This window comes from Mesitornis unicolor, unplaced genomic scaffold (genome assembly GCF_000695765.1).
Source record: "Mesitornis unicolor isolate BGI_N332 unplaced genomic scaffold, ASM69576v1 scaffold49749, whole genome shotgun sequence".
In the NCBI taxonomy this organism is placed as follows: domain Eukaryota; kingdom Metazoa; phylum Chordata; class Aves; order Mesitornithiformes; family Mesitornithidae; genus Mesitornis; species Mesitornis unicolor.
The window spans coordinates 455-13,056 of record NW_010207587.1 but is presented as its reverse complement, the minus strand read 5'-3'; the positions used below and the strand labels follow the sequence as shown (position 1 = coordinate 13,056).

The window sequence follows — 12,602 nt, the reverse complement described above, 5'->3', positions numbered from 1 at the left end:
CCCCCCCCCCCAAGCAGCTTTTCTCTGGAGTAACTTCATGAATTTTCTGTCAGAGGCTGAGCCCCATCCACATGTGTTGCTCCTGCTGATTGAGCAGGGCTATGGAAATACAGTCCAGCACAGCTGAGCAGGAGGACAGCCATAACGCAGAAGCCATAGCCATTCAGGTCTGCCAGGCCACTAGCAAATCCCTCATAGCATTTGACAAACTGCCACTGGTCTCGCAGGGGATTTGGGCAGTGGGATTGACAGCAGGCTCTCCTCCCAAAAATAAGTTATTTTGACCCAGTCTTAAGAAAAGTTGCCTGGGAGGAGAAAGTGGAAGGGAGCCGATGAGGTCTAGAGAGCTGCATCAGTCCTGGCAATTAGGGCTACACAACATTTGGGAAGCCCCATATGAGCAGTAAAGCAGACAGGCAGATGCTTGTGATGACTAACAGATGTGATAGTAAAAGCAGAAACATGGAGCTCTTCACTTTGGTCATGTTGTGAATTCATGCCCCACAGGTACATGTCGCCACAGTGTTTTAGATGTGGGGGTACAGAGGAAAGGACTAAGGAACAGCTGTTAAGCCTTCTCTGCTGCTTCTACCCTGTATTTGCAAGGAAGAAAGAATACTCCCAAAATAGCCTGCACTCAGTACTTTTGCAGACTTTGCGCTGATGCTGGTTTTAAACCACCTGCAGGTTTCAAAGTGCTCACAACAACCTTTTGTGCTCTTCGGTGTGCAAGAACAACGCAAAACTGTGAGCACTTCTGTCATCTCCAAGCACTACACTTAAGCCAATAAGGTAATAAATAGTGAAGATGATGAGTTACTCTGTCCATCAACAGAAAATTGTGACTATTTTTCCAAAGGATTCAGAAAAAATGTTTTTCTAATACCACCAAATGTAAAATACTACATCTGGAAACCAGGAGCACAGATGTTGTCGATACCAGATGGGAGAGGCTGCCTTGAGAAGCAGCAGATGGACTTTGAAATCATCGCAAATAACCGATTCTGCACAAGCACTGAGCATGCCAGAATGCAACAGCAAAAGCAGCTGGCGCAGTCTGTGCACACAAATATCAAGGGGTTGAGAAGAAATCTTAGCACTCTTTTTTTATCTGTGGTATGTAGAGCACTGGGCTAGCAACTGGTGCTGGGTCATGAGATGCACAGGAACCACAAAGTTCCAGAAGAAACGGTTTCCAGCTCCTGAATTCAGAATATTCTGTATATAAATACACAACATAAAAGCTTCAAGTGCTCATTTTCCAGTGATCAGTTGATAGTACAAGACAATCAGGGACTTTCAGCCTTGTTGATAAGTATGCACCAATCCACAAGTCAAAGATGACGTTCAAAGACCAACGTGGAAATGCAAATTAATTTCTCAGTAATGACCACAATCAAAGATTAGAACAGGTTCTCCAAGTACTTGAGGGTACATGAGTACATGCTCCTTTAGGGCAAGATTGAATAACTTTCCAGGAGGCACACTGAGATATAGCTTTCAGAATAAGTTATTCAGGTAAGTGATAGAGGAGAATGGAGAAGGGAATTGTTGTCGGTGGATGGACAATTCTGAAGTGAGAAGGGCATCCACAAAGGGACCGTTCTGTGGGTGTAATTCACAAGCCACACATCTGACACTCTCAAAAACTTGCCTTGCTGCACAGGGACAGTGCCTGAACCAGAAGTCTTACACTTTAACCACTCTTTGGCAGGGGAGACAATTTTCTCTTTGCGTGAGACACAAGTCAGTATAATCCCTGAGTAGAACAAGTTTCACTGCTTTCTGAAGCAGATTTGATACATTAACAGGTAGAATATAGTTAACATATGCTTCAGGAGTATAAGAGCACACAAACTGTCTGGTTATGTCACTCACATGCTGAAACACAGACCACAATGAACCACATCACTTCAGAAGGGAAATTTTCCAGCTTTGACAGTGACACCACCTCTACAGCACCAAACAGTTACTTGTCTTCTGGGAAGGCCTAGGGACAGATTATTTCCCCAAAGCAGTTCAGGCCTTGGACATTTGTTGTGAGTCTTCCAAACTATGCAGGCTAGCTACAAGGGTTTATCAGCCGCAAGAGGGTTATTGCTACAAATTAGAATAGACTGGACAGCTTCCTTGTATTCCATCTTGGCCAGACCTCTCCAAGAGTCTGCACTTCTCCATTCTGAGCAGCGAGGTGGCATGGACCATCCCCTGCTCTACTTACCAGCGATGAAGACTCAGCACAGTATTTTGCAGTCACAGCCAGCCTAGGCAACTAGCTCCTGCTGGTTTGCTAAACCACTCAGGCAAGAGTCAACATGATAACACTAGAGTAGGTATGGCTTTCCTTAACATCCACCAAACCACCAGTTAAGGCTCTAGCAGTTGCTTTGCATACACTTCTTGGCAAGACTCCTTTTCCAGCATGATGACTCAACTCTTTCCTACTCGGAAAATTACTAAGGTTTGGCAGGTTAACTGCTCCTTTCAGCCTGGCAGTCTTGCCTATAGGACATGGAGCTCATATTTTTCTCATTGAGGCAGAGCAGAACAGATTGCAGCACTGCTGCTGCAGTAAAACATGACCATGTCTAACACCCACGCTCCAGCAGTACATTACACCCTTTGATATAACTCCATTTTAAGTTGCTGGATAAATATAAATGTTATTTTATTGCTGAAAATAGCAACTTCATGTACTTAGTGTAGTAGTGAACTAAATATACTATGTAGTAAGCACTATTCAAAATAAGCAGGCATGCAAAGAAAATTTTTGTTTCTCTCACAGGAGCACTTACTCTGGCTCTGTAAGGGCACACCAAATACCCTGATTTCAAAAGTATTAAATATTCCTTATTCTATCACATAAAGAAGTAAGGAAATAAGTACATCTGCCAGAACAATGGCAACAATTTAGAGCATTATTTGTCTAATGCCTCTTACACCCCATCACACGACTGAGCTCACCTTGCACAGCATGGAAAAGGACAGATTCTAGCAGTACATCAGAGCAGGACACTTGTATTTTCACTAATAACATGAGAGCAATAGAGCAAGAATATCTTCTTTACTTCCTCTCAATTTTACCATTATGCAAGTTCATTATGGAACTGAAAAAGTACATACCACCACTTGCTTAGGCACAGCTATTCTGCTGTTTCAGTATCTGACCCTGCAAATCTAAGTTTGGTATTCTAGAAACTTAAGGATGTTACTCAAAATAACTCTGAAGCTTTTATGAGGAGATAAACTGAGGAGCTGAGGTAAAGGAGTTTCAGGTGACAAGCAGATGGTTTATGTTGCCCAGCTGCATTATCAGTTCTTCATTTAAGTTCAGAGGGAAGCAATTACATCTTGAAAAGGGACTACACAAGCTTCATGATTACTTCTGTGGGATCACACTGCCTCTGCTAATCTCCACAGAAGTTTCCACTGCAGGTGTTACAAGGTCCTGAAGACTGGAATTTCTCCAGCATTACTTAACTGAGAAGTTAAGAGTTTGTCCAAGCTCTGGAGGGGATTAGAAGCAAGCATGCCTTTTACAGCCCATTTATTTTTGATCCTAGAGCAGGAAGAGAGACAAGTAGACTGCCACATGTCCATAGCTTTTATTTAGCTTGGGCCTGCTCAACTCCTATTGACCACTGGTATGTAGAAGCATCAGCTTTTAGGGCAGAGTAAAAAGCATAAAGGCTTTCGACCTGTACATAACTTCAAGAACAATTACTGACTTTGTTTCTCACCTCCTTGGCTCATGAGTTGAGGTATGCAGAGGCCCCTGACTTGGAGTAGCACATGAAATGGAGTGCAGACCAGCAGCCTCTAGCTCAGACCAGACACTAACAGGCCTAGGACTAAGCCTCAACATGTTTTAAAGTCAACTTGAGATCAGATAATGGTCAGAGTGTAAAAGCCTAGAAACTGTCGCTATAATATAAGTTAAAGATGAATCATGTCTCACTTAACTGACTAATCTTCAGTAAGTTGAGGTAGATGTATACATTGATAAGGAGAAAAAAGTGTACCTTGAATAACATAAATCCAAGAATTACTGTGTATCCCATCACGATTTCCTCCACCTGCTATATATCTACACACATATTGGCCAATATGCTCCACAAGTTCTCTGTCAGCACTATTTATATGCAAGAATTACATGAGGCAAGTAAGATTCAGCAGAAGTTTATTTGCATGAGAATTTCAGAATCATTAAGGTCCAAAACCTAATTTCCAAGAATGCTAAGTGAACACCACAGTGCAGAACAGTAGACAAAGTTACTTTGACCAGTCTCACATTTGGGCTCATCACAAATCCAAATATTTTAGTACCTTGATATGCCATCTTAAAAAAAAAAACAAAAACAAACAAAAAAAAACCAAAACAACCAAAATCCAAACTCATTTCTTCCAAAGAGGTATAAGACATTTTCCAAGAGCTGACTTATTTTAAAAGTAAAAAACAATACAAGAGAAAAACATAGGGGAAAAAAAAGCCTTCTAAATGTCAAGAGAAAGTGCAATTTTAATCAGAAAGAGACAAGCCTAATCCAGACACTTCAGTAAGTAGCCTTCTCTTCCAATACAAGTGAGAAAAAACAAGAATGCTCCAACCATTCCCCTCAAAGCTTCTGTAACTACAGCCCAGCATCTCACCTTATAACTAATTTCACTGGAATTATATATATGAAATACAATTCACCATATTTAACAAAGGTTTAAGCAATACTTAGATGCAAAGGCTACTATCCATTTGGCTCTCCCAACACCCAAATTAGACAAAGCTGCCAGTGACTATGATCAGCTTATTGCTTATTCCTATGCCTAACAATTATGGCACTCTGGATGAGCTGAGTGAGAGGCATAGTAAACAAATACCATCAGTACACCGACAGCTTAGAATTGAAGCAATTTGTCCAAGATCTTTTCAAAAAGTCAGAGATTACTACCAATGTTAATAGTTATTTTAGTGATCAGAAACCCACATATCCTAGGCACAAAACATACCAAATGCTTAACCCCAGAACTCAATCCCAAAATATGGGTCTTTAGGTTTCAATAAAAAGCTTTGGACTACATTTAAATACTACCTACTGCTTTGTAGACAAGATTATTAATGTTAAAGTGCGAGGACCTTTAGAAAAATGACTACTCAAAAGCAAGCAGTAGTCTTCAACCTCCAGCTTAGTGGCTGACTGAACTAGCTGAGGACAAACACAGCAACAATTAAATCTCAAGCTGAGCGAGTATGAAGTATGCTTTACCTTCCAATTTTTCAGAGTGACCATGGGTCAGCATAGTGATTTTACTAAAGTGACTAAAACTCAGTCTAATACTAGGTCTCCTTGGTAGCATCTTTATCAAATAAAAAAATAATCTATCTTACCATGAAGAAGTCACACCAGCAAACTAAGTCAAGAGGGATTTGGCAATAAATACTGTCAGATGCTTAACCTCAGACTGGCTTAGCACAGCAGAGCTTATAAACTACAGGAAGAAAACAGCTGTTTTAAACTGCATGGTCTAACTTCACTAGAAGCGTAGCCCTGAGGAATGACACACTGATACAAGACTTGCAGTCTGGTGTTATTGCAGCTTTGTTTTGATGCTACTGCCCAGAAGGAATGTGCTAGGGGAATAGTCTGAAGTATAGCAGTCTTTCTCTAACCTCCACTTGACACACAAATGAGCAGAGGATAGAGAAGGTTTGCAGAAGCATCATTAAGTACTGAATGGAGACTGAATCAAGCAGGCACCCTAGACTTGGCCTAGGGTCATCACTTCTAGTGCTCATTCTCATGTTACTCCCTGCTACAGGGGCCACCATAAACCTGAACCGAGACGAGCTGGCACACACCAAATTAAGCTACTGGCACATGTAACATCAAGCTGCTAAGACAACTTGAACCAGAAGGGGGTAGGACTGCTCACAACACAGTCATGAAAAGTTACTGAGTATTCCAGCTTTACCTGCCAAGCCAGGATTATTCTGAAAGAAATGATACAGTGTCCCAGCAATCCCTTATACCTAGGGCCAGTGCAGTAGGTAGTGGGCAGTTTCAGAATACAGCTTAATTATTCAAGAGCTTAACATCTAACAGCAAGGCTACAAAGCATCGATATTTCTAATATGCCAGGGCAACTTAAGAGGCAGACGGGGAACACAGCAGTCCTGCAAAGCAAACCCTGGAAGTCAGTTGATCAGAGAGCAGCCATTCAACATAAAGCTTCCTTAGAGGCCTCAGCAACAAGTTACATTAGCAAAAGCACAATATTTACAGCAGGAAGCTTAAATTCTTCATAGCTCTATCTCAGTAGGAAACCAATGGAGCCTTTTTTCCTTCCTAGCATTTCCTTTTCCAACAGATGCACCTGGCTTGGTGTTCAGCAGTCAAGGCATTCAAATACTAATAGAACACAAGTCTGTTTGTTTCAAACTTGTAAGGACTCCTCCTGAGCATCTGACCATTTCTTCCACATGAGCTGATGCACAGAAACAGTTTCTAAAGATCAGGCATGAGATCGCACTAGACACATACATGAGTCTAAGCTATTTGATATGCAAATCAAACATGTCCCTCTAGGCAATGGTTTACTTCTGCAATGTGTACAGCTTAGGTTGGCTTTAAAAACATCTATTTAAGAGATGATGGCAATTACCAACTCCTAAGCAAAACACTTCCTTCTTTCTAGTGACACTCTATACTAGGCCAAGTATTGCCTGCATGCAGAAGTTATTCATGCCTAGGTCTGCATTCCAGCAGTAATTCTGCACTAAGTTTAACACTCATGACAACGCTGCCATTATGTTAGTTTTTTAAAAGCCTTCCAAATAGTCAAAGCCCTGCGTGATAAATGCCTTCTCTGTAAGCTACACCAAGTCCAAGCCACAGTTAATGAAAAAGGCTGGGTTCACTTTCAAGTTTAGCTACTTTGGCTGACTACTCAGGAAGCCTTTAATGAAAACAAAACAAAAAAAAAGCCACACCACAACAGAAGACACCAAATTACTTGCCTATTTGCTACTGAAGTTGCTTACAAGACTGTTCAAAAAAATGAAGCTAAAGCATGCTTGGCAACAGTCTGCTTTCTAGATGTATCCCTCCTTGCCTTCCTAAGCTAAATGAAGAAGTCTGAAGGCAGTCTTTATGAAGTAATTATGAAAAGTGAGAAAACTTGCAATGTAACTAGGTTTTAGTCCTATGGGGAATGGGCAGTCTTTTATTACCATTTAAGTGCTGCACTGCTACTGTTTTCCACCTTGAACAACCATCATACATCGGTGTTTCACCTGCCTTTTGCTTTACCTTCTAAGATTAAATCATTTGTTTGATCAGGCGCTTTGGTCTCAAGCTCACAGAGACAGCTAGAAGTCATAAAAAAGGTTTAGCAAACAAGTATTCTCTAACATTGCACCAATACGTATTAAACATCTCTAAAATTTGCCTTTCTAGTCTATTTCTCTAGTTAAGCAACAGAAACTCAAGATCATTTGCTATATGCATTTTACTATTGCAATTCAATGAAAATAATCCAGTTAATATATCCAGTTTCTAATACTGCTATCTACACAAATAGGGAATTTTTAACCTTCCTTATAAAGCACAGGAGTTTCAAAGCAGCATGCTCAGCATATACCCTTTAGGAACGTCAGCGCCCTACACCTCCATGAGAGTACATACTATTCCAAAGACTACTTTGAAAACAGGGGCAGACTTCCACCACATACAGCCTCTGTGGAGAGCTCTTCCAGTGAGGGTTAAGACCAGTAAAAAGGAAGAATTTCACTCTAACCATTCAAAATACCATCTTGTCCAGTGCCCAGGTGATAGTGATAAACCAGTAAGCTCAACCCTTAAGTGGTGACAAAAACACAAGCCTTCAGGACCTGCCTGAAGTTGTACAAGAAAAAATTCATTTTCGAGGCACTTCAGGAATTTATACTGTGGGAAGAGTGCATCTTACAACTTACAGTGGTTTGAGGTTTTTTTGGTGGGTTTTGTTTTTTCTTTCTGTGGACCTGTGAGGAAGAAAGTTGGGCCAAACTTCAGTGCAAGAGCTGTGCTACTTTCCAACTGTGCCAAAAAAACTGTTTTGAAAGATGCAGTATGAAATGCTTCATCTTGAGCCTGGACTTAACAGTATTTTTCCATCGTAACTATTCAAACCATGGTTCTAATTCTATTTAAGGCTTCAATTCCTCATTTCAAGGACTTCTCACATTAGCAAGTTTTAGATAAAGTTTTGGTGCATGTTTAGAGATGCCACCTTCCAAATATTTGTACTCAAGAAAAATTTAGCCAGCTTATGCTTTAGAGATAGACTTCAGAGATGATCCATTTTCAACTTCCAAGAAACTAATCTTGAACTCGAGGCAGGACCATATATCCCTAGGTACTACAGGAAACAACATTTAGGCCCTCTCCAAGACTGACAGTATCTATATGGTTACCAGTTCTACACAGTCAGAAAGTAGAAGCAGCCCAAGCATGACAGGAACCCACTCTTGCACAATTAGTTCAATAGAAAGTTGGCCAGAACTCAAACTGAGGAAGTGTAGAGTAATGAGGTCAGGCAATAGAAAGCAGTGTTTTGCTGCTATTCCAGGAGTGGCTTCTGCTCCGCTCAAGACACGTTAGTCTTTCCTCTACTAACTAACCCAGTTTACTGAATACTCCACTTAGATCACATGTTAATAGCCGCTTCCAGAACTAGTAGAGTTTTGTAACCACTCCACAACGTTTGGCTGCTGGTTCTCTTCTCCTAATGGAGAGGTAATAAGACATCTTGGCATTTGTAGAGATATACTGAAAGGTACATAACAGGTGACCTGGTTGCATATTCATACTGCACACCAGGAAATGGACAGTCCAATGCAGTCATGTTTCCATTGGAAAACTGCCAGCTGACAGTTAATTCTTGTCTACACAAACTCAGCATCTTGGCCTTCAGTAGCCTCCACTCAAGACTGCTCAAGTGAAATGATCAATTGCAAGGCAACCAAGTGGGGTAGGACTGGCTGTACGGCACAGGAGCACTTGCAAGATAATAGTTGCTGAAGTTTACATCACTAACGTAAGGTGCTGGCTGGTAATAACAGGTAACATTAGTGGCATTAGGAATGATGTTTTGTTCTGCCAGTACTTTGAGTGCTAGCAGAGAAATCAAGTTGAGAGTCTGCCTTCGCTCATGACCCATGAGACAGACCGTGCTCTCATTTACCACCCTGCGCAGAATCATGAGGTAGTCATATTTGCTCCTCTCTCCTTTGGAGAAGTGGTTCTGGAGGTAGGTCTCTAGTTTGCGCTGCTGATCCAGGATGTCTGGGAAGTCTATGAAGAATCGGGAGCACATGTAGCGCTCTAATGTTTTGATCTCATCCTTATCCATGGGCCTGAAGTCTCGTAATAAGAGGCTGCAATACTTTAGAAGCCCGCCACCTCGGATCTCTTCAGGATTTTTGGTAGCTATCAGCTTGTTCTGGAGGTGATCAAAAGCTGCTTCAAAGTCTCCATACATGCTCTCCCCGATCACAGTTGGATGGAAGTGCTCCGACATGAGGGTTTCTGAGTAGTCATAGTAAAAAAGGAGGGAGTCCAGTATGATTTGGAAGGAGTCCACACTGAACTCAAACTGTCGTCGTATGCAGTCTACAAACTTCAGCTCCACATTCCTGCCATGTTTGTTGGAAAGCGAAATCAAGCTCCAACGGTCAGACTCTGTGCACACTTTGACAAGCTTCTGGATGTAGGTTTCCTTCATTGTGACTGGGCTGATTTTTAGTTTGCTTACTCCTTCTGGCAAGAAATTCAAGAGGGACCGCAACACCACATCTCGAACTAACTGAAACTCTGCCTCACTTGGAAGAGAGACTTGAAAAATGAGATCCAGGTCTTTGCATCCCAGCCCATTATCCTTGACCAGGACATGCCCAGCTGCAGAGCCATTCAGACGGACATCATGTACTAGAATGCCTGCTTCACTCAGCCTACTCCGAACAGTCTGAACAATGTCCTTCAGAGTTATCTTCAGTGTGGGGAAGTTACCTCGTCCGTGGATCGGAACCACCTCTGTAAGAACCTCATGCAGACGGCTGACCTGTTTCCAGTTCAGTACACTGCATGACATGCAGCCTATGCTACTTCTTTTGCATGCCATCTTAAGGTTTTTCTTCTCCAAAGAAACTGTAAGAATGGAATATAAAAAAAGAGAAGTCAGACTTTCTGTTCACACTTCCTAGATATATCCTGTGCTCTGCTTTTCTGTCTACACGCACAGACACAAACTAAAAATAAAGAATTGTATGGACTCATGATTATCAGCAAGCTTTTCCCCCAAAATTATATACAGCTTCTCTACTGGTACACACAAAAAATTAGTTGTCAGTGTCTTTTTTTTTTTAAATGAGGTAAAGTACTTCAGCAAAACAGTTTGTGTCAGAGGGAAATTATCAATGAATATGACCCATAGACTTTACCTAAGTTTAAAATCATCTGCAGCACCAGCTGAAGCCAGATGAGCCATGAGTGCAACACACTTCTAAAAGCTAAGTTTTGAACTTGTACCATTATTCATAAAGCTCAAACTGTTCTCTCCAGCTAACACAACAGTGGAAGACACTCAGGTGTTAGTTCCATGGTTTAGACATCCAGTCCACTGAAAGCACTTTAATTATGCTAGAGATACAAGATTTCTTCTTTTTCGTATAGGTTTTTCCTTTCTCAACCATCCAGCATCTACCACTCATGGGATAAAGGCCAAGTACACCTTGCTTCTGCAAAAATCTACACCACCACTTCAGCATCCTGGAGAGAATTTCAGCTGCAAAGTCAGGTAACAACTATTCAATTTGCACTCCAGACTTTGTGAGCAACTCTTTACCCTTCTTCAGATACACTGTATCATCCAATTACCTTTTTGGAAATATTCATACTTGCTCCAACCTTTTGCTCATCTGCAGAGAGCAAACAAGCTTTTAAGAGCTAGCATATAATCAGAAGATGTATATCACATTAGCGTTGCTCTTTAACACTGAGAACTTGAGGATCTCACTGACCAGACTTGGTCACAGCCTCATCTGAACTTTACACTTCTTAAGGAGTCTTGTCACAGCTGACCAGGTCATTCCCTTGTGTTTAAGTGGCTTGTGCTTTGAAGTATGTAGATATGTACATATGTTCTACAGTCATGCAACTCCAACCAGTATTAATAGACTTTTTTCTTTTTAAGTGTTCCAGGTTTCTATTGTGGCCAGGTGCTTCCTGACAGCTACAGAATAACTGAGGCCTCACCTTCTGTCCCAAGTACTTGTGAAGACTGCAGCTGCCAAGGTCAGACTACTCAGACTTACGGTAGTTAACTCTTGCCTGCCAGGAATTGTTTAAAAACCAGCCATATAGTTTTCTAACATGCACAAGTATAGTGCACAGGACACTTTTTAAGCAAAATTCAAAAGCTGCTATTGTCATTTCATGCCTGTCCTCTTTCAGCTTTTAATTTTTTAACAGCCTATTTGACCTGTCACCTTCTCTACAGAGGGCAGTCAAATGCAAGATAAAGTATACAGAAAGGTAAAAATGCTCCTGGGGAATCAATTTCTGCCCTCAAGCATGAGCTGCTGCGGGTTACATCAGCACCAGCAGGCACAAAACAAACCTGTGATTCATGATTGATTAGTCCAGGACAAATTAAGAGGTTCTTCAGACTCAATCCTTAAGGCTGCAATGCAGCATAAACCCAGAGGCATCAAGCCTGCCAGCAGTTGCTCTCAGGCACTTCAAACACATTCAAGTACATTTTCATTTTAAAACTATTGTATTTTCGTTAAATCCTTCAGATCACTAAAGAACACCAGAGCCTTCCATGTCTTCTAGCTTGAGCTGCAAGCACTGTCAGCTACTACCTCTGAAAGCATTCTCTCTGCTCCTTCTCATTTGTAGCCTTCTCAGCAGCTAAGACAACACACACAGCCCACCCAGCAACTAGAAAGGACTCTGAGCAGTGTCCACTCAGACACTTCTGCGTGGTGATCCTCATCTAGACACATTGCTACCCTTGTGGTGGGGAAGATGAAATATTAGACTTCCAGTTCAGTGGAGAGTTTAATTCTCAGGCTGTCAACCTGTGAAGCCTCCCACCCAAAAACCACTCATGTGTTTGCCTGCTCTGCAAGATTTATATAAGTGACAACAGGATCTTAGTGACTTCAATGTATTTGGGGCACTTGCAGTTCACATGCCTCTTGTTTCACCACCACCATTTTCCATCACAAGAAGATCCAGTACCTGAAGATACTGATTCACTGAGCAGAAAACAACTCTGAAGCTCAGACAGGCACTACCTATTTTTAATACCAAGAGTAAAGAGTATCATAGCTTGATCTGTATGCAAACCTCAAATCAGATCCATAAGGAGCAAGGACAATCCACCTTCACCCTAATAATGAAGTACATTACTCTGCAGCAAGAGATTTCCCTATAATCTCAGAATGGTTTGGGTTGGAAGGGACCTTAAAGATCATCCAGTCCAACCCCCTGCCATGGACAGGGACACTTCCCACTAGATCAGGTTGCTCAAAGCCCTGTCCAACCTGGTCTTGAACACTTCCA

The 12,602-nt window shown here is 41.6% G+C and overlaps 1 protein-coding gene across 1 annotated transcript; it reads right to left on the bottom strand.

Annotated features, from left to right (window-relative positions):
* Positions 1-8,173: 8,173 nt before the first annotated feature.
* FAM46C (family with sequence similarity 46, member C) lies at positions 8,174-10,179 on the bottom strand. The gene has a single exon (XM_010192159.1). The coding sequence runs from the start codon at positions 10,150-10,152 to the stop codon at positions 8,980-8,982; it is 1,173 nt and encodes a 390-aa protein (XP_010190461.1). The 5' UTR covers positions 10,153-10,179; the 3' UTR covers positions 8,174-8,979.
* Positions 10,180-12,602: the final 2,423 nt, after the last annotated feature.

Coding starts and splice junctions, on each gene's coding strand:
- FAM46C (XM_010192159.1), bottom strand. CDS start 10,152: ATGGCATGCAAAAGAAGTAGCATAGGCTGCATGTCATGCAGTGTACTG.